Here is a 27,707-nt window from a genome sequence, read left to right as displayed (position 1 = left end):
TGCCTTGAAACAGGCCACTTGGATCCAAGGGAAACAATCAGCAAAAGGTATTACAAGAGGTATAATTCCCTCTTTTTCAGAGTACAGTCTCTTTAGGCATGGGGACAGATCCTTAGCTAGCGTAAGCTGTCCTAGCTCCAATGACTTCAATGGATTTGTTGTCTTCAGTGGAGCGAAGACAGTTTACACCAGCTGAGGATCTGTCCCTGAGATATTGAAAATTCAAGTCTTACAAAACCAAGCCATAACAAATGCTGGGAATTCCTTTCTCGGACTCACAGCTTTCTACAGATCTCTGATATAGCTGTACATCTATTAGCAGCCACTAGAGGGTATTGGTGGCTACTGATTTTTTATTTTATTAAAGAGGGTCATTTCCCACCCCAACGCAGTCTAAAGCAAACGTAAGCGGGGGAATAGTCCCGCTACTGTGGGGAACTTTCCTGGCTTCTGCACTACCCCGGTGAAGTGGGCTAGCGAAAGGATCTGAGTCCTCGCTCCCACTTCCTTTACCCAGTGGCCTCCCTGCCCTTGAGGACTCCCCTTCCACTCTCCTGTCTGGCAGAGTCCTCGTAACCCCAACAAGGCTGGGCCCAGGATTCCTGGGGGGCTCGACCTCCAACCCTGCTGTGGTCACCTAGGACAGGGGCTAGGGTGTCCCCACTCCGGGGTACTCTCTCTGCACTGGGCACTTCTCTGACCCACTGACCATTACATACAAGTTAAAGCAAATGCAAGTTATTTAATCAACAATTAATTTTAAAAAGAATAAAGGAAAATGGGAAAGGTTAAAGGAAACACATCAGCCCACTCTGTGGCAGGGAACATCACAAACAGTGTCTCTGGAACATCAGGGCAGTTCACAGTCTGTTCCTTGTAAGTCCCAGGCCTCCTTCTCCGGCCCTGGCTGTGCTGCAGGGATGCTGTGGGTTGGACACTTGCTCTGGTGGTGGCCACACGCTCTGAGGCTCTAAGTGATAGGACCCTTCTTCCCAGTGTCGCCCCCGCCCTGTCGGGGTTACGATCCAAGCCTGGCCTGCAGAGCCTCTTGGCTGAGGCGTCTCCCTGTGCTGGGCCTGCTGCCCAGGGTCCCCCTCGCTCTCCCCAGCTGCTCACCGCACCCAGCTCCGGACTGCTCCAGCCCCAGCTCCACCACTCGGTCTCTGCACGGCTGCTGCTGCTCTGCCTCCAGCTCCCTGGGCTGCTTCTTTGGCCCCTCTGGCTCTGGTTGCTACAGCTCTGCTCCCAGGACAGGTCTGCTCTGCAGGCTGCTTCTGTGACTCTGCTCCCAGCACTGACCTGCTTCCTGGGCTGCTTCTCTGGCCCCTCTGGCTCTCTCTCGTTGCTGCAGCTCTGCTCCCAGGGCAAGTCTGCTCTCTCTGGGCTGCGCCTCTGGCTTTGGGGCTGCAGCTCTGCTCCCAGGACAGGGTCTGCTCTCTCTGGGCTGCTTTTCTGGTCCCTCTGGATCTGGCCCAGCCCAGCTCTGCTCCCCAGCTTAGCTTGGGCCCCTGCTTTCTCCTTAGCTCGGCCCCATTCTGTCTGACCCAGGCAAATCCAGCTCACAGGGAGGACGGGACCTCCCTGGCCTCCTGACTCCCTGAGTAGCCTGCTCGCCATGTCATTCAGGCTGACCTGGAGCATTGGCCTCTCCCCATTGTTCCTGGGGGCTGTCAGTCTCAGGGACCTGGTTTCCCATAGATCCTTCCCCTTTTAGTACTGGGAGCTTGCCAACCAAAACACCCCCACTGAATGTTAGTAAGGGGGCAACAGTCCCCTAACACAAAGATGAGTAAGAAAGTCAACAGACAGAGCTTATCTATGGGAAGCAAATCTTGATGCATGCAGAGGGATCCGTTGAAGGCACTGGGACTACTCACAGCACGTAAAGTTAAGCAAACGTCTAAGCTGAGCAATGAGTCTTCACAGGAAGAGAGCCTAATATAATGCCCAAGGTGATTCAAAAATAGAAAATCCTAATCTATGATTTTGGATGTAGAAGAGTTTAGAAATAGAAATCACTTTACTGTACTTAAGGGAAATTCTTTGCAGTGCTGACATTTCTGTTTGTTTTAAAAGAAGAATATAAATACCAATGAATAAAAGAAATGAAACAAAGAATCTATTAAAGGTGCCCCAAGAGTAAGCAGCAGTAAGAGACACATGCTTTTACAAAATTGTTTACAGTCATTGCTTTTGTTATTCCTAGTGGCAATTCTTAGCCCATGTATTAATAAATCTCTTTGGGTCCTTCTGGAAAATTGGGCCTTTCGTTAAGAAACCCAGTGAGCACTCTCACTTTTGGGAGTGTCTTAGGAATCAACTTGAAGTTTTTGTTTAAAGCCCACTTTTGCAAAACTTTACCATTAATAAAAAAATTTCATTCATTCATTCAAAAAAGAAGTAAACAAAACCAGTTTTTGGTGTAGGTGAAGGCATCCCCCTTCAGAGTTTGCAGCACAAGACAGCTGGGTTCCAGTGCATAAGAACCAGTGGGTATGACTGATTAGAAATTTACCAGCCACAAAGATTTTAGTAGAAGCTTTTCTTTATTTAAGCTGTATAAATAATAATATTTAGCACTTCTAGAACCTCTTCTAGCTGCAGATATCAAAGCACTTAATAAACATTCATTAACTAAGCCTCACAAAGTCCCTGTGAGATAGGTACATTAAATATTATCCCAATTAGCAGATAAGGAAACAGAGGCAGAGAAAGGTTTTAGGGCTCCAACCAAAGCTCCCTTAAGGGAAGGTCTCCAATCAGGGCTCTATAATCTGCTTTGCTCTCACTCCTTGTAGGAGACAGGAAGGGGCAGGACACAGTGCACGGGACACTGCCAGCTCCTACACAGCTGGTGTAACATACAGCAGCCTTTAGGCTATTCTAAATTTCACCTAGGGCCTCAGCTCAACCCAGGATCAAGAGAGAAGCAAAGTGGCTTAGAGCCATCTTTTCCACCCCACCTACTCTCCTCTGCACAACTGAGGACTGAGCTCAGAATTTGGTAGTTTCACATTACATGTGAAAATTTTCAGGCAGTTGTCACCTTATTCACCAGACCCTTATCTAGCGGGTGAAGACATTTCCTTCATCTCAGACAATACTTCAGTGCAACGTAAGGTTGTCTTCATTCTTTTCTCACGCTGTTATTAAGCACTGCAGCAAAGACTGGGGCTGTTGTACAACAATACCTCAATGAGCGGATCAACGTTTAAAGAATATGTATAACCAATAACTATTTATTCCCTTTGTATTTATCTTGAAAAACTCTTGAAAATTATCTTGGCCTATTGATACAATTCATTTGGATTCTCCACCAGGCCATTATCTGTACTTTTTTCATACTCTCTGGCCTTCATTCTGTACTCTGTCCTGTCCTCTGTACCTGATGTTCCTTTGCATTTGCTTCTTATTCTTAATTACTCTTTGCATTTCATTGTTTCTCCACATTGGCTTTTTGCTTTAAACTCCAGCTATATTTAATGCTAGATGACACGCAAAGCCTTTGGGCACACATTAATTTATCGCTGAACATTTCCTCTTTCCCCTCAGTCTTCTTTCCCTCTGTTGCTTCATCCAATTCAATTTCACTCATCACCATGTTTCCTCCCAATTCTTCCAAAACTCACTCCACTGAAATTCAGTGTCCTCATTTCATCCCTTTCTCTTTTTAATTTTACTTAGTAACCTAAATTATTACTTGCACCTGTCCATTTTCAGTCATGTCCCTCTAGGTCAAGTTCTTATCAAGTAGTTGAAACCTCATCACAATTAGTTTCTTTACATCAGAGACCTTATTTATTGTTTGGCTATCCCACTATATTGAATACAACAGAAATGCCAATCACAGTGCATTGGTGTGGAGGGTGCTGAACGTGGACTGGGATTTTCGATGATGCCTCTGGGAGCTAGGGCAGAGGCTCTCAATCTTTCCAGACTACTGTACCCCTTTCAGGGGTCTGATTTGTCCTGCATACCCCAAATTTCATCTCACTTAAAAACTACTTGCTTACAAAATCAGACATAAAAATACAAAAGTACAGCACACTATTACTGAAAAATTGTTTCCTTTCTCATTTTTATCATATAATTATAAAATAAACCACTTGGAATATAAATATTGTACTTGCATTTCAGTGTATAACATATAAAGCAGTATAATCAAGTTATTGTCTGTATGAAATTTTAATTTGTACTGAATTTGCTAGTGCTTTTTATGTATCCTGTTGTAAAAATAGGCAAATATCTAGATGAGTTCATGTACCCGCTGGAAGACCTCTGAGTACCCCCAGGGGTACACATTCCCCTAGTTGAGAACCACGGAGACGCTACCAACATAGTTCCTCACCATAGTTATGCCAACAGAACCCCATAATACAGATGACATTCCACTCATGGTAGGGTTTTCTGTAGGTGCAGGAACACTACCCCCCCCATACAACGGTAGCTACATCGACAGAAGCATTCTTCTGTTGACATAGCTGCATCTTTAGTAGGGGTTAGGTCAGCACAGCTATGTTGGTCCGGGGGTTTTCATGCCCCTGACTGACGTACCTATGTCAACCTAACTTTTAAGAGTAGAGCAGGCCTTAGGTGCCTAAATTGCATCACCTTTCAATGGAACTTGCACACAACTCCTTTAGCCACCTTTGAAAAATCCCACCTCCTACACCTTAGCTATAGAAAAAACATTAGTTAGGGCCAAATACAGCAACTGATCTACTCTCAAATGGGAGTACTGATTCAATGGGAGTACTGCACACAGAATGACCACAGGATGTTAGCCAACTTTAGCCACTGGCTCCAAGATTGAAAAGCTTTGCTTTAGCTCTGAGAGCAATACTTGGAGAGATATCAGGCAAATTCAGTTCTGATCTAAGTGGGAACAACTATTTCCCCATTCTTCTAAGTATATATTGGTCCCGCCACTCCATAAAGGGGTGACAAGGGGCTGCCACAGCTCAGCTGGGTAAGGCAAAGGCCATTGCCACTGGAACAGAAAACACATAAACAAGCTGCTGTCTTTAAAATAAAAGATCTGGGGCTTTAGCCAAGCCCAGTGCTAAGAGCCTGATCCTGCAAGGTGCTGAGCACCCTCAACTCTCACTGAAGTCAATGGAAGTCGTGAAACCGACTTTGTCATTTTTTTGGTGTTGACATTCTTTTCTTCAGGTTTGGAGATGCATAGGCAGGGGGGCAGGGCAAGCAACCTGGTCTCATTTCCCCAGCAGGAGTGCCGGGGGGACTGCAGGTGAAAGGGGTGGGGAGGGGTCCCAGCTTGCTCTGGCCCAGGGCCCCACAAAACCCTAATCTGCCCCTGTGAATAGGAACACAGGACATAGCACTGGAAGGGACCTCCTCGGTCACTGAGTGCAGACCTCTGCTTTTGCAAGCAACCCGCCCTATAACCCCAGCTGTTAAGGGCAATCTCTGTAATATAACACCCAGAGAGTGAGAAGACAGATAGGCAGATAGACAGACTCATGGGTACACACCACACAGGTTTATCCTTTTAAATTTTCTTCTGGGCCAGCATGGGACTACAACTATACCCAAGAAAGGGGCAGTTTAGTGTTTTAATTTGTTTATGGAATAGAGTCAGATCCCATCGATGCTCCAACTTTTCACTGTGTTGTAATTGCTTTGGCAAAAGCCATGCAATATACAGGTCCCCTGACTCAGTTGTAGGTTAAAATGGGGCTTTAGCATTTCGCTGTCATTAAATCCTGGCAGAGATTTGTCGACAGAAGTTGCTAAATATCCTGCGTAAAATGTGATAATTTTTAGTCTATCTTCCATGCATTGGCAAAACTTCCTTGGAGACAGGAGAGTTATGAGAGTTACCAAGGACAGAAGAGAACTCCCAAATGATTTTGAATCTGGTTTAACTAACTCAGTTTTTGCCTATGCTGGTAACAGATGTCATTTCCCCAGTAATCGAAAGCCCTGGCAGTAATTTTTCCATTAAGAAAGTCTCCTTAAGACACTTCTAAGTACAATCAGGCACTTTTGTGATCACATATTTTTGCAGAATCATTTACATCGATTACTTTTACTGTTCGTGGAGTTCTGACACCTCTCTGACACCAAAGCTCCTTTATGAATATGAAGGCTACTATTAGTTCGTATAGTACCAAAGCAATAATTTCACCCAATTCCACTCCCTCTGAAACCAAGGGTAAAATTCCTCTTTACTTCAATGACAGCAGGACTGGGCCCACTACTACACCTATTACTTGGCCAGGGTGGAGATGTTATCGCTCCACTGGAGCTGCATTACAAGCTATTTCAATGCCAATTACCTGGCCAATATTAAAAACAGATTATCTGCTGCTATTTCCATCAGTTAAGGGTGACATTCTGCCAGTGTGTGTGTGTGTGGCCAAGTGAACTCAACAGGCGCCCCCATGGAATGCTGACAGCAGGATTTGGCCTTATCTTGACCTGTTCTTTTTTTTGGTGGCAGTAGTACAGAAACATGTCAAAACTATCACTCTGTCGCAGTGAAGTCACTTTCCTTATTGATGAAGCATCAGCAGCTCTGTCAATGTACTCGCTCTGATCCAAACCCCACAGGAGTCAGTGGAAAGACTCCCATTGACTTCAGTGGGCTTTGGATCAGGCCCTAAAATCCCAATCCTGCATGCCATTCCCTACGATCCCTTGGGCTCCAAGCTGTTATGTAAAGAGAAGAAGATGGTGATGATAATGATGATTACACTCACTCATAACAGACCAATTCATTAATATGGTATCTGGACACATTCTGTGAGTGTTACATGTATGTTACAGATACGAGAAGAGACAGCTAGTGGCCTGAACACCACAGGGCTACATATCTAGTGGTCTCTAAAGGTGGCCAGTCTGAGGCTGGGACATATTTCCAGCAGGAGGGAATTTCAAAGGCAATGATCCACCAATAAGAATCTTGACCATGAGCTCCATCCACACTGCATCATTAGACGAAGGGCTTGTCTACACTACCGCTTAAGTTGATGTAAGTTACGTCACTCGGGGTGTGAAAAAGCCACCCCGCGAGTGATGTAATTTACATCGACTTAAAGGGGTGTCTACACCAGGCTTGTCGAGGATGTAGCGCGGTAGCGAAGACAAGCCCTAAGCATGTGCACTGCCTGTAGCGAGGCCCTAATCCACACATTTCCCAGTCACAGTTAGTTTTACACTCTCACTCAAACCAGTTCATCTAGAACAAAACAAATAATTGCAAGAGACACTTTCCATGGTGACACAGCCTACCTTGGTACTGTCCAAAGAGTCTTTGTGTACAAACGCCTGCACAAATTCTTCAGGCCCAATGTGACTGAGCCTTTCCTTTTGAGAGATAGAGAAAGAGAGAGAGAGAGAGCAAGAGTAATCCCCAGAATCTCTTATTTTTGGCTTTGCAAGACTTCAGCTTTACTAGCCAAGTTTTGGCATCAGATTGAAATGGGACTTTAATGAAGTGCTATGCAGCCAGCAAGTTCCCCACTTTAATTTTCATAAAAACAATCAATGTTACTGCAACAGAAACAGAGGAGTGATAAACAGGGGAGAATAAAATCATCTCACTACCTCCAGCCAACAGAATATAAATAGCTTGTGGTGGTGATAAACTACACTGAAGACCTGTCTGTATTGTTCATAAAACGGAGGGCTCACGACCTAGTGGCGAAGTCACTGGGCTGGGAGCCATTAGATCTGGGTTCTGTTCCTGGCTTTGCTGCTGACCTGCTGTGTAACTTTGGGTGAGTCACTGCCCCTCTCAGTATCTCCATTTCCCTGTCCATAAAAGGGGGATAAACAATGTGATCTCCAGTGATAAGTAAAAGCTAAGTACATATTGCTTTGGCCCTTACTACTACTGCACTCGCTGAAGGGGGCCAAAGATAGCCTGGTGCCCAGGCGTACTGACTGTATGCAAATGGAGGAAATATGGCAATGAAGATGCATGCACCTAAATACCAGGAGAGCATCATTCCAGTGTCAAAATTAGAAGTAAATAATGTATTGAACTGACAGTTAAAGGACTAGGGATGTCCAATAGCTATAAAACTCTGGCACATCCTCATACATCTCAACTCTCACTGCCTAGGAGGGACAGTTGCGTTTTTTTCCCCCCATCATGACTAAGTGTCACTAGAATGGCAAGAGCCGTTACAGGTTAAAAAAGAAGCTAGTGTTTGCGATCCTGCCTGCACAGGATATCAGTTTAGCTCCCCAAAGAATCAGGCTCCCTGACACAAGCTCAAAGGGAGCACAAAGTAATATTTGCTTGGCATTAGCTCTACATGTTTGGTCGAAATGAGACATTTCACAGGGAAAGGATTTCATTTGGAAAGGAATGATCATTGCAAACGATGAGTGCTCCTGTCCTACAGCTAACAAAGCTTCTCCTTCTACGCTGGAGAGAGCTACTTCCTACTGCCCCATAGCTTTGTCTCTGGGATTTGATGTCTGTCAATACATTTCCAATGGATTTAGAAAGCATGAAGTAAGATGTAATATTTTACAGGAGTTGACATCGGCATCACAACTGATTATACCAAGGCTGGCTGCTACTAAGTTCTTAATGAACTGAGCCCTACAGGCCAAGTTCTGATCTTGGTTACATTCGTGTCACTCCCTTTGACTTGCACATGTGCCCAAGGTCACACTTTATCCAATATGTGGAAGTAGGATAGAACATTAGTTACATTAGCTACCTCTTGTTATTATCATGCCAATGTGGCCTAGTGGGTAGGGCACCAGACTGGGTCTCCGGAGACCTGGGTTCTAGTTCGAGCTCTTCTGTTGGCCTGTTGGGTGACCTTGGGCAAGTCACTTCCTCTCTGTGTGCCTCAGTTTCCTCATCTGTAAAATGGAAATAATGATACTGACCTCCTTTGTAAAGCTCTTTGAGTCTACTGATAAAAAGCTCTATAGAAGAGTGGGGCAGCCAGGCTGGAACACAATGGCCCTTGCCATGAGCTCAGTGTCAGCCTTTAAATGGTTAAACAATAAACTCAAAATCTGGCTGTAGGTGCCTTTAATTATTGAACAAACACAAATGGTAACTGCTTAGTCACAGTGCGTTATGACCCCAGGCTTGTGGACTAGTACAGTGATTCTCAACCATGGATCACTGCAGTCCCATCATCTCATTTTGGAGTCAAGTTGTTCTGTGCGGAAAAAAACAAATAAACCCTGCCACAAAAGGCTTCCGCAGTCTCTGGTGCTGTTTAGTTAGAGCTCCAGAAAGCTAGGAGGGCCAAAGTCACATATGCTGAAAACCAACCTTTTGGTTGGTGGATCCTATAGATGAAGCCTATAATTCATGGGTTTCCTTCCTAGAGATTCCTCTTTGAGGAGCAGAATATGGCCAACTGTGGGATTAGAAAACTTTCGAGTTCCATAATATTCCCCCCAACCCTTCATCCCTACAGTTTCACCTTTTTTTTTTTCTTTGAAGTTATTTTCCATTCAGGTGAACAGAGAAAAATAGGCTTAGGGCTCCAGAAGTGAACGGTGCCCTCCCAGGTTTAAGCTTAAGGGTATCAAGAGGTTTGAGGACAGATGCAGCGTTGTGGAGCAGCAGTGAGGTTATGATGCACCACCACATAATCTGATGCCCAAATAAATCTGTTAGTTTTTAAAGTGCCACCAGACTCCTGGGGTTTTTTTTTTTTTCACATAATCTTTGAAAGGAGGAGGTAGGACACCCATGCGGTGGACCTGACACAGCATGGGAGAGAAGGCTTTGGGTCGCCCCACCACCTTGAAGAAACTGCCCCCGTCACCGCCAGAAGAGGGAGCAACAATCATCAAAAGCCTGCTGAGGAGTGGATTGGGTGGGGAGAAGGGAGACAGTAGGACTGGGTGGGCGCACAGGTACCTGAAGTCTCATAAGTTCAGGTCTATGAAACTGAGAAAGGAAAAACACCAACAAACGAAGATGCTTGTGTAGCAGAGAACTGGGTCTGAGCAATGTAAAAGCTTGAATATGGAACAAAATTGGGATGATAGAGGTCAGCCATTCCACAGCACCTTCCATTCAAGGGGCTCAAAGCACTTTGCAAATGGAACTGAACTAAATTCACTGGGAAGCAGATGAGCAAACTGAGGGAGAGGAAGAGGTTAAGTGACCTGCTCATAGTCACAGGACAAAGCACATACCCTGCTTCTCAGTCCTCCGCTCTAATCCACTAACCATGCTTCCTCCTGCAGTATTGATACTGTGCTAACCATGCTGCAGCAGCGTATGTATTTCACTTGGGTTTTGACGACACAGCTACTGCTGGGCTTTAAAATGCCACCTTTGAAATCAAAGTTAGGAATTCCACATGTGTTGCACTTACCAATTCCACATGCGTTAGCTGCTGAGCCAGAGTGTAAGGGTCACTGCAGACGGTCAGGATTTCTCTCTGAATTGACGGCGGTTTACTTTTAAAGGCAACCAGCTTGTCAGAGACAGCAGCATTGATCTTGACTATTCCTTCCTGCCCATGGCTAAGGGTTGCAAGCTTCTGATTCAGGGCTTGCAAAAGCTGATTCATCCTTTTCCAGTAGGCCTGGAGAGGAAAAACAAAAACAAAAACTAAGGAGGAGATAAACATACAAAAGCCACAGGCCTCGACAATGGTGTATTTTAATTTTCCTACCCCAAAATATCCATAAACTAGCACTGGGCTACCATCTGATTTTCACCAAGACGATTTCAGAACAGCCAGTCGACTTAATTATAGTTCTGCCCGCCAGCTCTGCACCACAGAATCAGCCTCCAGGCAGGTGTGCAAGCAAGCTGTGCTCCTTTGTGCCAGCCCAACCCATTTACCAGCGCCACCACAGACTCGCCAGCAAGGATGATAAAAGGATCAGGAAAGAGAGGTGGAGCCACTAAAGTGAGCAGCTCCAGATTTCGACCAATTGTAACAGACAGCAGAAGTTGGCCCTTAATTTCCATTTAGTAGTTGCCATGCCAAGGACTCTACTTCTTAGCAATGGCTTGTCATAATGAACATGGCTAATGCTATTCATAGTTCTCTCCATCCCTCTGTTTTGCACAACGTCCCAACACAGCAGGGCTCGCTGCTTGCAATGGACGGCCATGTCAGGAAGGACGGAGCACTTCACAGATGTGAGCAGTTAATACGGCAGAGCAGGGCAATGCTCCATGGGCTCACCTTGCTGTTGTTTTAAGCATAAGTTATGCGTGCACTCACTGTTTGCTGATGGCAGCACATCCCCCAGCTGGGGTGGGCTGGTCCCTACTCACTTGCACACACCATGGGCACTTGGGGCACGGTTTGCAGGCTGGCTTATTAGCAACTATACCTCACAGCACATTCTAATGTGCTACAGAGGGTACTTATCTGGCTGCTTGTAAGGAGGAGAACCCCCTACTCCTCATCCAAATGGAGAAAATTTAGCCTACATATATTTTATATGTTACTGAGCTAACACAGTGCAGCTCTCTTTGTCCCCCTCTATGGCAAAACTAGGTATAGCAGTTTGAGTCTGCAATTGCCTCTGAGCTTTGATCCTTCAGTTTAAGCAGTAAAACCGTGAGTTTCTAGACAAAGAGGCCCTGGGTTCAATCCTGCAGATGATTCATTCAAGGCGGTTGCTACATAAACATGCTCTGGGATCTTAAAGACCGCTTTGCAGTTCACTCACAGCTACACTGTAACCACCGGCAAACCTCCCAAACACATTCTAAGAACATCTCACATAGCAGTTTCCCCTTGGAAGAGACACAATCAATGTTTTGTATTCCTGGCGCTCACATTTTAAATGGGCAATTCCTCAGGGCCCAGGCTCAGTGGGTGTGGTCCATGTGCTCATTACTTCAAGGAATAAAATAAGGTGCTTACATCCACTCTGCTTTCACTACAATCAAGGTGAGAGGCTGCAAATCCCTAGCACATCTACAGCACTTCAACGCCTGCCATAAGACTTTCATTATTTTTCTGTCAGTTAACGGCTTTTCTAATAGAAGGAAAGAGATACTGAGTTTGCTCATTCTGCTCATGTGAGTAGCCTGCATCATTCAACGGACTGCAGCAAGTCAGGTGAACAGGATTTGGCTTTACTATTCCTTAATCAGTAGCTGGGGAGCATGAATCAGCATTCACGTCGCACTGCCCATCAGTACCCAGCCCAGGCCAGGGAAGCTAATGATCCAACCAGCGGACCAAATTCAGTGATGAATCCTGGCCACGTGCCAGCTGAGGGCTGTTGCACATACGCTAGGAAGAATCAGTAGCTGATGAGCCCAGTATACTGTGAAGACCTTGAGGGGTGGGTAGGTAACTGTTGGAAATCGCTGGACACGCATTCTATTTCAAAATAATGCTGCTTAGGTATCACCGGGTTTTTTGCCTCTCTCTTCATTCTCTGGCCTTGTCTACACTACAAAGTAGTGTCAGCAAAAGTTATGCTGCTTTAGGCTATGTCTACACTGGCAATTGAGTGACAAAACTTTTGTTGTTCAGAGGTGCTAGCCACCCCAGCTCCCGAAAGACAAAAGTCTTGCCACGGCAAGTGTCAGTGTGAACACGCGTCCTGTCGACAACGCGAACGCCGCTCGTTGGGGGTGGAAGTATTTTGTCGGCACAAACAGCGGCTACGCTGCCCGACTTTCAGCGGCTGTGTCAACTTGGCCGTGTCGCTAAAAGCTGTGTAGTGTAGACATAGCCTTAATTAAAGTGCTTTAATTAAAATCACTGTTGCATGTCCACAGTAGCTCCTTGTGTCAGCAGAGTGCATCCACACTAGCAGCTCTTGCATCGACCCAGAGAGCTCAGCACGGTGGGTAGCTATCCCACTGTGCAACTGGCTGCCAGGTGCTTTGGGAAGGGTTTGCAATGCCTCATGGGGCAGGCACAGGGTCACACGATGCAGGTTTCTCAATCCCATCCTTCCGGGGAGCGTCCTAGTAGATTGTCAGCGGCTTTTTCAACTGAAATGTGGGGGGGGGGGAGAGGAGAGTGGAGTGTCTGGGGTGGGGGAGATGAACACCCCCCACTCCTCAGCCCCCAGCTCTGCTCAGCACAGCAGTCTCTCCCGAAGCAGCCCGCTCTGCCTGCCTGTGGTTCTGTGATTCCCTCTGAGTTCTCCCACAGCCTCTGCTGGGAGCAGCATCCTAAGCAGCCCTGTGAGCTCTCCGTGCTGAGGAGTGTCAAAGCAGCCCAGCGGTTCCCCGGCTCCCTGCAGCAGCAATCGACCCCTGTGTTCCTCTTGCCGGGCAGAACAGGAGCATTCCACATTAATGCTTTGCTCTTTGTTCCCCAAAGGGAGCAGCACACACAGCTGTCAGACACTTCCTGGAGCTTTGAAAGGGGAGGGGGGCATGCCTGCAGGGCAGCAGAGATCAACACAGTGAGCAATTCCTGACTGTTTTTATGCAAAGCAATAAACCAACCCAGCATTGCTTGAACAATTCAGGAACATTAGCAAACCTTTTCACAAACCTTGGTCTACATTTGTAGTTTCCCCTGCTTTTGTAGTGAACATTTCACATAGATGTAGAAATAGGCCACAGAAAACAAAGATTCATATAAATGTCCCAGATAATGCATAAAGAAGAGAGTGACACTGAACATACATAAGCAGGAATATTTCTAAATAAAATTTCTCCAAGAAACTCATTGAAAAAAGAGAGTTACACTCATTTTGCTCAGTGCAGTCTTCTCCTTGTATTTGTGAACAGCCTTATAGCTTTTGCCATTACAGAAGGATTTCCAGCCTTGTTTAAACTGTAATCAGCAACTGAAAATAACGTTTTAAATTAGATTCAACACTATATTTTGGAATAGTCCTGCTGGTAAACATCTGGCCACAAAGTGACACTTGATGATATGGGAGCTAAGTGTGAGAGTAGAGAGCATGCCATCCTACGCAGCTTCGCTGCTAGCTTAACAATTAAAAGAAGAGAGCTATTGTTTAATATTTAAACAAAATGTTTAATTCTTAACCAGGAATCTTCAGAAGACAGAGCCCCGCAGGTGGCTCAGGAGCTCAAAATTTTAATTAAAACTTCTCTCTCTAAATGCAAATCACAACACTTGGCAAGCAACCATTCTCAGCATGTGTACCTTTATGAACACTACACAGAGCCTTTAGAAACCAGACTGTACAAAGGACAGGAGAATATCCTGTAGGGGAAAATCCTGCAGTAGCCTAAGGGAATGGACTAGATGACCTAATAGCTCCTTTCCATCTCCGATTTCTGAGATTCATAGTGCTGGCAGCTTTCTTTCAAACAAGCACAACCAACAGCACGGTGCCTCTTTCATGCTGTTTCTCCAAAAGGAAATTTGCATCTGTAGGATGGGAGTTCTTCCTTAAGTTAATTACAGCGTTTGTTCAGGCGTAATCTCTTGTAATTACAGCTCACATTAATATTTGAAACAACAATGATTTGGGCCAGATTCGGAGATGCACTGAGCTCCCCCGGGACACCTCCCAACTCCCAGCCAAGGGAACGGGAGGTGCAGGGGCTCAGAAGTTACAGGCATACAGCAACTGTTCAGGGCTGGGCCCTTCATTTATGTGGCAAAGAAGTAAAAGTTTATATGCCAAAGGCTAATCTCTCTAGTGTTTTTAGCTCTTTTTCAGCACTGCTGCTTAAAATAAAGTATCAATTTTTAATTAGATGTCTTGCAGCAGAAAACTCGTCTGTTCCTAGCCTCCCTCCTGTTCCTTCCTTTCCAAAATTACTCTACTATATGATGTTGACATATTTCCGGCAGCTTGTTCCTTCAACTACAAAAGATCGGTGGACACAAATCCCCTTCTTAGTCAACTGGCAGGAGAGTGGAGTAAACTGTTTAACTATCGGCAGAAACCCTCCTCTCCTCTTAGTCAGATAGGAACAACTCCAATGCTCGGAAAGAGGCGCTGCACAGGGTACAACACAGGAATCAGAGTGCTCCCAATAATAATAACAAGCAACATAGTGTAGCAGTGGCTACTCCACATGCTTCACTGCAAAGCTCATGGCCTAGTCAACTACTCCTACTGACCTTCAGCACTTATCTTTCACTGCTGGTGCCTGTAGAGCAAGAGACGGGATGGGGGCACGATGGAATGGAGGGGTGCGTGTCAGGGCTAGAGGACATGTGCTGCATGTTGGACTCCAAAACTGGTTATGATGTAGCAATTTGGGAGTCTGCCATTAACTTCACTCCCAGACCAAGCGTCTACCTGGGCTGTGAGGCACGCTCCCAGCGGCAGTACTCAATGTGGCCTGCAGTGATCAAGCCGTGATAAAACCTGGAAATCCCATTCAGAGCATGGAAGGCTTTTCCCACTATATTGGAATCAGGCAGGGCAAATGCGGTCCCTTTAAACTGAGCCTAAAACATGTAGGGTAATGTCAACCTTGGATTTTTACCTGGACTCACTAGAAACGCTTAGAAATAGGAGTTATTTCCACTGTGTATTGAGTTTGAACTCCTGTGGAAGAGACAGGCTTTTTGTAAAAGGGTCCTGTTGCAGGTAACAGCAGGTGGTTGAATGGAGGCCAGCTGCCTTAGAGATCTTCCTACAACTGCTGCATATCTTAAAGACGCGTTAATTATTCCAGCCCAGAACATTCATGAACATCTGACTCTGATTTAAGATGTGACAGTTCTCTCTATAACATGGCTCTTCATTTGCCATTCAGAATCAGTCTCTCCCATTCATGTATTTCAGGTACGGGGTCTGATTCTCCTCTCCCAGGTGACTTGCACAGGGATAATTCCAGGACGTAAGTGACAGCAGACTCTGTGCCTCAAAAGGATATGTCCCTGCTCCGTTCAGAATAAGCTTATCACTCAGTATTGTAAGTGCAGATCTCAAAGTACAGACACAATTTACTGCTGCCCGAGCTTTAAATGTTATTTTCTTGCAATGGCATGTTCCTAAGACATTTTCCCTCCACAGAGAAGGGAGGAGAAAGGATTCCCACATCTCTTGGGCCCAGCCCTAATCTCAGAGTGGCCAGTGGGAAAACTTTCAGTGACCACAGCGGGAGCAGATTCTGGCCAATTATGGCTAAAAACAAAGGGAAAGCTCCCCTTTGCAGAAACAATGTTAGAAACCCCTCCTGACCCCAACACAGTCCTCACCCATGCCCATCCCTCTCCTCTGGCATAAGTACACTGGCATGCGAGTGCTGAACAAACTGATACCGAAGTATAACGGTCCAGAACACCTAATGAGCCAGATCCCCAGCTAGTGTAAACGGGCACAGCTTCACTCCTGTCAATGTGCCTGTTTGCACTAGCTGAGGATCTGGCCCAGACAGTGTATTTCTGTCTGCATCCCTCCAGGCTGCAGAAGATTGTCTCTCTTAGCTAAGGGGGAATCTCCATTAGTTTTAAGGGAAGGAGGGGTCCTATCCTGTCTGTAGCCTGCAGTCAACAATAAGACTGACACTAAGACCCGTCTCCACTCTGCTCCTGACCGTGCACCGTTACATGACGTCTCACACTTTCTGATGCAGGTAAGCTGAACACTATGCAATTTATTCTGTGGGGATCTTTGTCCTCTCCAATCGCATGGGTATTAAAGACCCCAAAGCAATTTTTGTAAGGTCAGGGGGTTTCCCCCAGTGTCCTTGGCCAAAATTTCCCTGCACTCTACATGCAGCACACTGTACCCAGGCTGGGGTACGCACTCCACCCCGGAGATGGCTGCCTTTCAATAGAGCGGTATCATTTATGAGACACACTGCCAGCTTTGGGCTGTTAACATGTACATTGCAATTTATAAGTAGCAGTAAAAAAAGGTCAGTCTGGCTAGAGATTTATTTGTGAAAGCAGAGACAAAGGAGGAGGAAATCTGTGAGAGACTCCCGTCCCAAACTGTGCCATTGGGCTGGGTGAGGTTCCAGCAAAACTGGCCACAGGACCAGCCCAGATACCCAGTGCTGCGTGGGGTGTCTCCTTCATGGGGGCGGGTCATGGTCATGTATGGGGAGGCCTTTATGGGAGCAGTGTGTCCCTGGTACTCCCCCTGTGCTCCCTTGCATCCAGGCTCCATTCAACAATCATGCAGTCCCCCACCCCCACTCTCTTCTCCTGGCATTTTATTTATGGTGGCCTCCTGGCCAGCCAAACCAGGGTAGCGATGCCAGTGTACAACCAGCCAGCGCATTGTCAGTGGCTATGCCAGCCCAGCCCAACAGCAGCTGCTTCCATTTCTCTCCTGTTTCATGTGGATGGAAGAGGCATATTTCCTTTCCTTTCTCTTTCAATCCTACAGTTTTGTTTTGTTTTTTTAACTGGACTGCCCACATCTGTGGGCTAAAGCCTAGAATGAGCCTGGATGTAGCCAATGGACGTTGAACTTCTCCACATCCCATGGTTAACCTAGCAGTAATTAAAGACTCTCAATGCACTATTAGCCCTTTTCCTTATCATCTGCATGGGCTTTGTGCTATTTTTAATATTACTTGGCTTCTGAATTTATTTCAAGGCCAGACCCCTGAATCTGAATTCAAGTCCCACAGGCATCCCATCTCTCCACTGCTCTGTTCCACTCTGCTATGGATAAAGTTAATGGGTTTTAAAGGCCAGAAGGGACCACTATGATCATCTAGTCTGGCTTCCAGCATAATAGACCACAAGTTGCTGTGTTCAGTTAAGAAGTGCCACTTTCTGCCCCCCAAAGAGGCTGCATTTCACCAAACAGTTGTAAAGCATCTGGGAAATACTTCAGGTTGTATTACCAGTTACATACAGGCTTTTATATTCCAGGTCATGTAATGCAACTCTCATAAAAGACGTTGTTTGGTTTTAGGCTTTAATTTCTGCCCCAGAAGCATATGCATTTGCAAATGACTTAGAAACAGCAGGTTCACTGTTTATTGCAACTAATTCCTGTACCAGATAAAATCCAGAGGTTAATGCTACCTTCATTTGCAGTCAGCATTTTACTTCACAGGAACCTCTGTGTTTCACATCTCGGATTAATATTCAGTACAATGCAGTAGATTTAGCATGTGATCACCACTTACAGCCAAGCACAAGTGGATTTAGGAGCATGACTCCCATTAATATCAACTGACTATATCTAGGGCATCACGCTGAATATTTATGGTCTTATAATTAGCATCTTGTCAGGCCAGCGTATCTAGTGTGATGTGGTGCAATTGCAATAGCCAGGGTGAAGCTTAGAAGAAACGAGCACACACCATTTGTAATTACATCATACACCATTTGTAATTACATTCAAGTACTGTTGTTAATCAGCATAAGGAATAAACTTTGTAGGCAAACTAAGGACCTGCTCCTGCAGTTCTTATGCAAAACTCCCATGGAGATCAATGGGGAATTTTATGGGAGTAGCATTTACAGAATCAGGTCCCCAGTGAAAAGAGAGGCCCTTATCCAGACATTTTTTGAAGACGTGTCAATGGGGAGGAAGGTCTGTGCAGATTATCCCAAGTATGGTATCTGTGGCTTCTTCTTTCCCGAGGAATTAAATTTTTAAGTGTACATGGCATTTTAATTGCCATAATCCCAGGGTTATCCTCCGGCCCCTGGGGTGACAAAGCTAATTAACGCTAAGGACAGCAGTGGCAGTGCTGGAGTATTTTCCATCCTGTGAAGGTGCCACCTGTGAAGGTACAACCTGAATTTTTCAAACCACATTTGCATTTTCAGTCCCCTCTGCCGGGGGATCTTCAGAGGGGAGCTTCCAGTGCCTGTGCTGGATCAGAGACAGGCATTCATCTGGTTTGGGTGCTCCGGGGGTGGGGGGGTAGGGGTTAAACAGAAAAATGGTCCCTGATTCTGAGAGGCAGCCTGGGCTAGAGAGCGGGGGAGGTGTGGATGGGGCGGGTTGGGGGGCGGTTGGATGGGGCAGGAGTCCCGGGGGTGCCGTCAGGGGGCGAGAAGCAAGAAGGGGGCGGGGGCACAGCCTCCCCTAACTGGCCCTCCATACAATTTCTGAAACCCAATGTGGCCCATAGGCCAAAAAGTTTGCCCGCCCCTGAGTTAGACCCTGAGCATGTGAGCAAGAACCAGCTAGCACCTGAAAGAGAGGATGCTTGGGCAGGGTGGGCCAGGTGGCACCGTTGTCTCATCTCCAGCCATGGTCATCCTGGTGCTTCACAGGAAGGAGATTTACAGAAAAAAAACCCCACAGAATACACTGGGAGAAAAAATTGCTTCCCGATCCAGCTGAAATCCTGAAGTATGAGCTATAGGAATACACAACATAAACCGGAAGTGAGCCGCAGGGCTGTTGAGCCCTGCTTCTACCATCACAAGCATCCCTATCACACAATCACCATCATAGGTTTGTCACTAGGCCATGCCCTCTCCCTGGCCAGCAGTGCTCAGATTTCAGGTGGCACTGGTCCTTTACCAGCTCACTCCTAGAAAAAGGGAAATGTAGGCTTTGTGCCCCAGTTCACACCAGCTTCTGCCAGCATAACTCAGATGTGAATCTGGCCTGATAAGTGCTAGGTATTATTCAGATTTTGTCACTTTCAGAGGAGCCCCTTTCAGCTCATTTTCCAGTGTTTAAAATCTCCCCCAAGCCACTCTATCGAGCCAATAAGGGGGATCCCTAAAACACTGTCCAACCCTTTATGGTTTTATAAAGAGCCTTAATTTTTATGGCCTAAAGTGAACAAGATACAAAATGAGCTAACATTCTGGCCCATTGACCTTTTGGTCTTCATTGTGAATCCCAGTGACATTAGTCAGGCCATGATCTGAATCTGATGTTCTGTATTGGTTCTGTTTCTGGATCCTGCCTCCGCAATATTAATCAGCTCAATGATGAAATCTCTGAACCAAAACCCCACTGGGTTTGCTAGTGAAAGAAGATGACAAAAAGGCAAAGTTTGCAGCCTATAGGGGCAGACGCAGAGGGGATAGAAGAGAGATGGAAAATGAGGAATATGGGAGAGGGTACAAGGAAATAAGACTGGAGAGGAACATGGGAAAAAGGGAAGGGGAGACAGAAAGAGAATCAGGAGGCAGAGTATGACTGTAAATAACCCCACGTGGCTCTATGAAGACTCATCTTCTCTGGGTTAATTAGCTTTACTTCAAACAACCAAGGATTTTATTTAGCCATATAAAATCACTGAAGAAGATCTATCCCACATATGTTGCATTAAACACATCTGCATGTTCCATTAGTCACTGCTTGGGTAGGAAGGATGGTCTAGTTCGGGCAATGGACTTCTCTACTAGCAGCAGCCTCAAGAGACCCAGGTTCCCAATCTGCGCCTCAGTTCCCAATCTGTAAAATGGGGATAATGCTTCCCTACTTCAAAGGGATGTGGTCAGGACAAAAGCCATTAATGACTGTGGGGTGCCTATTCTATGGCTATATGAGTACCTAGATAGACAGACAGACATTGATTTCAATAGATCTACTATGGGTTTTACCAGCAAAACAGCAGAATCTGGGTTCCCTCGTAAAAGCCTTCAGCAATAGGAACGGATCAGATCAGTGTCCCCTGTGGATGCAAGTTCCTGAGAAATCTCATCCTCACCTCGTCACACGGGGCTATCCTGTCAATCATGTCTTTCAAATGGCCAATCATCCGCTCTTCCTGAAAATCATAGGGGAACGTTTCTGTCCATTCTGTCAACAACTGTAGGAGTTTAGGCCCAAATTTTCTGATCCGCGCCTGGAACAGAGACAAGAGTAATAGATACTGATTGAAAACACATTCAACAAAGTTCTGATAAATGCCTGCTGAACTGAGTTTGGGGCCAGATTTTCAAGGAAGGCACTTATGGTTGCACCAGCAAAATCTGCTCATATGCAAACAAGTAATCTGGTGCACAAATGACACATTTCTGATGCAAAATATACACATGCCTCTCTGCATGCACAACTGTCTGTTATACATGCAGATTTATGTATTTTGCACATGCAATTGCCTGTTTGTGATTGGATGGACACATTTTGTTGGTGCAACTGTGATACCTTATTTTAAAAGATCTGACCTTTTTAAAACATGTACATACATACATTCCTCCCCTACCTCCCCCTCTCATACTGCAATCATTTTGCTGGGGAAAAAAATGGTTGCAAAGTGTTTCTTGAGTCAACAAACAGATGATTCTTTTGCTTCTTTGCTTTCTGGTAAGATACAACACAGCCAATTTGGCAGCTTTACTGCATCTCCGATTACTGATAAGGCTGTCCACTTCTCATGGAATAAGCCATCAGGAAGGAGGGCTGGGCAAGACAAAGAGAACACAAACTCATATCATATGGACCTGCAGTCAATTCTGAGCGGGTCTAGATGTATCTGATTATGCAACTGTCAGACGAGTTTGGGGATATTGGTGGGGGAGAACATCAGTGCAACAGCTTTTAATGCATGTTGCTTCCAAAGTTTTATATTTCCATAATCCAAGACAACAGGCAGAGCAAATCGCTCTAAACCAGGGATTCTCAACCAGAGGTACGCTTATCCTGGGGATACATCTGCTCACCTAGAGGATATCTGCCTACTTTTACAACAGGCTACATAAAAAGCAGCAGCGACGTCAGTACAAGCTAAAATTTCATACAGACAAGGAATGACTTGTTTATAGGGCTCTATATGCTATACGCTGAAATGTAAGTACAATACGTATATTCCCATTGATTTATTTTATAATTATACAGTAAGAATGAGAAAGGCAGCCATTTTTCAGTAATAAGGTGCTGTGATACTTTTGTATTTTTATGTCAGATTTTGTAAGCAAGTCGTTTTTAAGTGAGGAGGAACTTGGGGATCTGCAAGACAAATCAGACTCTTGAAGGGGATGGAGTCGGCTGGAAAGGTGGAGAGCCACTGCTGTAGACAGCAACTACACTTTTATTTACAGAAAACCTGGACCAAACCCAACAGCTCGCGTCGGGAGCATGCAGCGGGGAAATGAACGTGCACCCTGTAATCAGGGAAAATTATAGAGTTATGCTCCACAGCCTTCTGCTTTCTGAAGAAGTTGGTTAAATTGCGTATTTCAGCTTCCCGCCAACAACAGGTTTCAATGAACCACAGCTCTATCAATAGTCACTGCCAGCTAGCGTTAGCAGACACATGCTCAAGTACCAGCAAGTGGCTATTATGGAGAAGGCTCTGGTGGGAATTGCAAGGATTTGGGAGTATTTTTTGGTCCAGTTGGGTAAACTGATGCTTACTAAGCTTACAGACTGAAGGAGAGACGTTTATGCTGGTCACAGGACATGACTCAAGAGAGTATTTGCTACTGAGGCTGGGTGGGAAGGATGCTCATAAGCAGGTCTTCCCAAAATTTGAAAGCTTAGCCCCACCCTAGGGAAATCAAATCAATGGGGCCCCCTTTCCCTGCACCAGGCCTACCCAAAATGAGCTCCCTCTCAAGGTAGATGGGGTAGATCTTCATAATATGATACTTCCTCTCTTTTCTTACAAGCTCTGATGAGCTGTGGAATACTTAATGCTCACATTGAAATGACCATAAGTGGCACCCGGGTTAGCACCCATGTAAATGAGTACAGCACTTCACACCTCAGAGCCATTGTTTCAGACTTTGCAAACACAAGCAGATATTTCTATTGCGCACATAAGCAGCAATTTTCATGTGCAAGTCAGGCACTTGGAGAGGTGACTGCTTTTACACATGCAATCAGCAGCCTGTGCAAAAGTGGGTGCACAAATTTGGATGGTGGGGATGAGTATCGGGGCCATAATGTAACAAAGTGTTCTCAGGTTAATGGTTTCATGCAGTTGCATAAATCTTGAGCCGATGCAGAGATTACCAGTTTGAAAGCAAGAGATGATGATCCTGCCAATAATTTTTATCATTCTGGTATTTCAGTAACAATAGTTTCAAATGACTGATGCACAGTCTTCTCCGCTCCACCAGGCCTGACATCAACCAGCATGCCATCTGGGACAAAACACACCTCCGATGTACTGGGTAACTCCTCATTGACACGCTCATGAAAGTTGTGATGGAATCTGGCATTGGATGAGTTAATCTTCTCAATTCCAACCTCCTCGTAGGCACTGCCAGAGGACGAGTGTATATGGTTACATACCATATCAGAATCTGCTACAATTCTCTGGCACAACAGGATGAGCTAAGATGCAAGAACAGCTTGGATTTTGTCATTCTGTTAGATTGTCACAACCTTACTATTACTTAAACACGGTTCCTAGTGTGCTAGATATAGCCAGCTGTAAGAATGATCTGTCAGAACAGAGACCGGAAGGTTAATGGGTAGTTGCACGCTATTATGTGGAGATCACAGTGGCAGGTAAGCCTGAAAGGAATTGTTACATACTGTACCAGAAGCAAGAAAGCAAAAGGCCAGACGTATTAAGTAAAAACGGGAAAGACAACGGTTTGCTGACATGGGCAATTGACAGCGTGCAGTTTAAATCCTACCTCCTTGCATCCTGTAGGCTTGATCAGAGCCTTAAAGAAGTAAGAAGGGAGATCACCTGGGAAGTCTGAGATGGGGCGGGGGAGGGGAAGGGAGGTTAGAAGACGATTCGGAGGGACTAGCGCCTGGAGCTCTGCTCTTGGTTATTGATGGTATTAGTAGGATGACACTATGTCAGGTTCTCAGGAACAACAATAACCCATATGGGACTGGTAACATTCAAACAGGGAGGACACAGGAGGACAGATGCATTAAGGACAAAATCAGCAGCGTTTTCCATCAGCCCTAGAGCTCTCTGCTCTTTGCAAATGCCATGAACCTTCCCGTGGTAGAACTGAACTAACCTTATCCAGCACCGGGTCGTCCAGTCGCTGCTGCTCAATGCACTTGTGACAAACTCGGGACAAAAGTTCATGAGGTTCAATGAAGAGTCTTGAACTCAGCAGGAATGTAAAGATATAGGCCTTCTGGGGAAATGAAACAGTCAGTCCTACTTTAAGACAGCTGTACAGTGTGTAAGATTTACCAGAAAATATCTTGAAATCCATATTTAGATTTTCTCCTCGTCACCAGACAGAGATGTTGCTGATTCCTCAGGTTACAAGTATGCAGTCACTAGAGTCCACTCTCTGCCTTGAGTTTATGTATATTTGCATACATAAAGAAGTTTAAACTGTACTTTCTAAATATCTCTTCCATTACACTGAAGCCAGTGGGATTGCACTGGTGCAAATGAGAAGAGCATATGTCTAAAAGATGCACGGATTTCTGACCTTGACAACAGACTTTATTACATCTCTCATAGCTCCATTATCATATATCTGAGCACCTCACAGTCTTGAGTGCCTTTATTCTCATGTCACCCCTGTGAGGTAGGGCAGTGCAATTATCCCCATTTTACAGATGGGAAACTGAGGCACAGAGACTAAGTGACTAATCCAGGGTCAGACAAGAAGCCTGTAGCAGAGCAGGGAAATGAACTCAGCTCTCCCAAGTCCCACACTAGCACCATAACCACTGGACCATCCTTCCTCTCTTATGTCAGTCTTTACTCCTTGTGATTTAAACCCTTCTCCCAACAGCAGCGTGTGCTACCTCTATAACTCTCACTTCCAACTCTTGCCAGCCCAGGCACCCAAACTCACGGCAATGATCTGTCACTAGATTGCAGGGCTCGCCCTGCCAGCATTTGGTAAGATTTACTCTAGCAACTTTCCAGAATTGGTTTTAGAGGCCAAGCTGTAGGAATGTCATCAGCAGCCCTACGAGTCACTGCCACTGTGGAGGGGCAGGTCTGTGAAATATGCGGTGCAATTGTTTACAAATATATTTGTACTATGAGTTTAAAGCATATGCATGAATCTCAAGTGAGAATCCTTAAAATATTGTGCAAAGTTGCTTTGGGTCCACAACCCCCAGGCGGCCTGGGTTACCATCCGGCAGTGCCACCAATGCTCCTGAACAGCTCATGAAATATTTCACATCATATTGGGACGACTAAAAACCCAACAACCGAATGTGTCCATTACCTAGTTTAACTGCTTTTCTCATTTTTCAATTAATCTGTTTATGTTCAGGTGATTAGAAACAGAGCAATTGCTAATGTAAGACACTGCCTGTACTGCACTGATAACTTTATAACTCCGCAGAAGTCAGTCACACTCTATGATTCTTCATAATACAAGTCATCCCGCTGGGACACATTAGCACTGAAAAGTCTTCCAGTCAAATTCTTCCCTCAATTCCTCTGGGGCTGTGCAAATCCACTGAAGTCAGTCGACTGCATTAGTGCAAAAGAGGAGGATTTAGCTTCTTGGATTAGATTCTCAATGCATCAGTGGAGTTACTCTGGATTTACACTGGTGGAACCCAGATCAGGATAGTCATATGGGCCCTTGGGCCCAGAGACTGTAAGAACGCTGGGCACAATACATCCTAGGTGATTATTATGAATGGGCATGAACCGTGGCTCTGTTTTCAGCAGGGGAATGCCTCTCACACACGGAAGCCTGGGTAATTTTAGCAATTGCTGAAGTTCTGCAAATTTACTACCTGTTCTGGCTTAGAGCTGTTTTTTGCTTCAGTCTAGCACTAAACCCCTCCAGGATGCTCTTCTGTTTTGCCCCCACGCGCCAGCTCACTAATTCGTCAACACCAGAGCTTTACTTCTTGGTGTCTTATTTAAAGCAACAGATCCCCAACCTGAAGCTCTCTCATGGAAACTTAATCACAGAGCTGTTCAACGGCATTTAAAGCAATGCATCAATTTGCCAAGCTTTAATTGTAGGCAGCTTTAAATAAGCTGTCTTGATTCAAAACCCATGCATTTACATTGTTGCATAAAGCGCTGCTCCAAGTCATCAAAATTAAACTGTTTACTATACTATGAATTGCTTACTTCAGGGTAGTAATCAGTTGTAGGTATAAGATGTTGGATCAAAGCATCAAGAGATGCGGAGGCAAGGTTTCCATCCTGGAAGATCAGTCCCCCTTGATCATCTTCTTTTGCTGAGTGCAGATGAGGACTGAAGCCAGAGGGGGTGAACATACTGATAGAACTCAGGGTTTGGGGCATGCCTCCCTGAAACAGAGAGAGATTCATGTCAGAGACCAGAGCGATCTGATCTACTCCCGTAACTCGAACAGCTTCCCTTTCCAATTAAAACGCCCCCAGCCATTAATGAGACCAAGGAGGGTTTCTGTTTACAAAACCAGCATGATTTCACAGCTGTGTGATGTCCTTCTTCACACGCAGCATTGCTTCTGCACCACATCTGCTTTCGGAAAGTTACTGCTTGAGCACAGAACACTCAGCTCCAGTTTTAGGAAGAGAAGACGGCGGCACCTGCCTAGGGCATCTGACTGAAGAGAGCGCCCAAACTACCTCGAGCCCACCCAGCAGACAGTAGTGGAGAAAGTTTGCAGGAATTTGGTACACCATAGGCCCTTTAAGAAGATCCTGTTCCCCTCCTGCTTTAGGCCCTGGAGATTCCCATGTAGGAAGGGGGACGCTTGAGCTTGAAACCCAGGACCTCCCAGGAGACAGTTGGAGGCTGTAGGCTGGAATTTCCATGTCCCCTGGAGCAAGTGGCGGCTGGTTCTTCATGCCCGTGGAGCTATTGCTAACATGCGGAGTAGGAGAAAGGGGAGGGGTTTCACCTCTGCCTTGTTGGATAAGGGTCTTGAGGGAAAGGCTGATGATTCTGTGGTTCTCAGGAGATGAGTGAGTGGATGCAGGGTGAGAGCGAACAATGAGGAAGGAGCAGCACGTCAGGTGAAGAGAAGTACGGTAGGGATACTGTGAGAGGGGAGATGGAGACGGTGCTGGGAGGGGAGGCAGAGGAACAGAGTGTGGGAGCCGTAGAGGAAAAAAGGGAAGGAATACAAAGGAAACAAAAGAAGGAAACATGGAAATAGAAGGAATAATAGGAATGTGGGAAAGGACCAGAGAAGGCATTAGCATTATTTAGGCCAAGATTTTCAAATCTGGATGCCTGAAATTATGTTCCTAGGTCCACATTGAGCCACATAAGTGTCTTAATTTCAAAAGGTACTCAGCACCCACGGGCTTTAACAACAGCTGCTGGGTGCTCAGCACATTTGAAAACCAGGCAACTTATTTAGGGGTATCAATGTGGACCTAAAAGCATAACTTCAGGCTTCCATTGTTGAAAATCCTGGCCTTTGTTCCATTCCTATTCTCTGTGCTGGCTGGCGCTCCAGGGGCAGCTCTCCCATTGAGATGTATGGAATGATTTGATTGTTTAGACTGTTGACCAATTGTTTGGTTTTTGAGTTGGTGCAAGCAACATGGTAGATTTTTCCATGTAGGCCTCCAACACACCTCCAAGCAACCCTGATGACACCGCCCATGGTGTCACTCTAGCCAGAATGGAAGCAGTAGCATCTAATTGTAAAAAGAGTGCAGATGTCTTTGTTAGTAAGTCTGCAATAGCCCTCCCATAGTAAATAATTGCTACTTTTTGTACACTCTTCAGACACTGTGTATTAAATAGGAAAAGACAGCCAAATCCCATCTGTTATTTCTAACACTCTCCATGTTACGTCTTGTTTCTATGGCAATAATCCCAAGAAAGATTACATATGCGAATAGATCAAGAAATAAATCTCATGGATATGGACTATCTGGGCCAGGAATAAAAAAAAGTTGAAAAGCTATACATTTATATGACACATTCTTGTGTCAATGCAAAATACAGAATTCGGGGTTATAATTAATGCAAAGCAATTCCTCACTGTCAGCACCATTTTTATTATCTAATAGAAATGTATTTGAACAGGATATTGCCTGAACTGTTGCATCGTTCTACAGCTAAATAAAAATG

The 27,707-nt window shown here is 45.4% G+C and overlaps 1 protein-coding gene across 6 annotated transcripts in view; it reads right to left on the bottom strand.

Annotated features, from left to right (window-relative positions):
- Nucleotides 1–27,707, bottom strand: part of RASGEF1C (RasGEF domain family member 1C) — a 109,225-nt gene that overhangs the window by 21,026 nt on the left and 60,492 nt on the right. For 3 of the 6 annotated variants that reach the window (XM_074960364.1, XM_074960366.1, XM_074960365.1), the window contains exons 2-6: nucleotides 25,760–25,942; nucleotides 23,706–23,828; nucleotides 20,483–20,620; nucleotides 10,335–10,547; nucleotides 7,258–7,332 (exon numbers count right to left, since the gene is read on the bottom strand). In XM_074960364.1, coding sequence (XP_074816465.1) covers nucleotides 7,258–7,332; nucleotides 10,335–10,547; nucleotides 20,483–20,620; nucleotides 23,706–23,828; nucleotides 25,760–25,936 — 726 coding nt within the window. In that variant the 5' untranslated portion in view covers nucleotides 25,937–25,942. Of the gene's footprint in view, nucleotides 1–7,257; nucleotides 7,333–10,334; nucleotides 10,548–20,482; nucleotides 20,621–22,878; nucleotides 22,982–23,705; nucleotides 23,829–25,759; nucleotides 25,943–27,707 lie in introns of those variants that run through there. The other 3 variants (XM_074960367.1, XM_074960368.1, XM_074960369.1) reach the window with 3 other exon arrangements.

This window comes from Natator depressus, chromosome 8 (genome assembly GCF_965152275.1).
Source record: "Natator depressus isolate rNatDep1 chromosome 8, rNatDep2.hap1, whole genome shotgun sequence".
Classification (NCBI taxonomy): domain Eukaryota; kingdom Metazoa; phylum Chordata; order Testudines; family Cheloniidae; genus Natator; species Natator depressus.
Note: the sequence above shows the minus strand (reverse complement) of the source record. Positions and strands in the feature narration are given on the sequence as shown.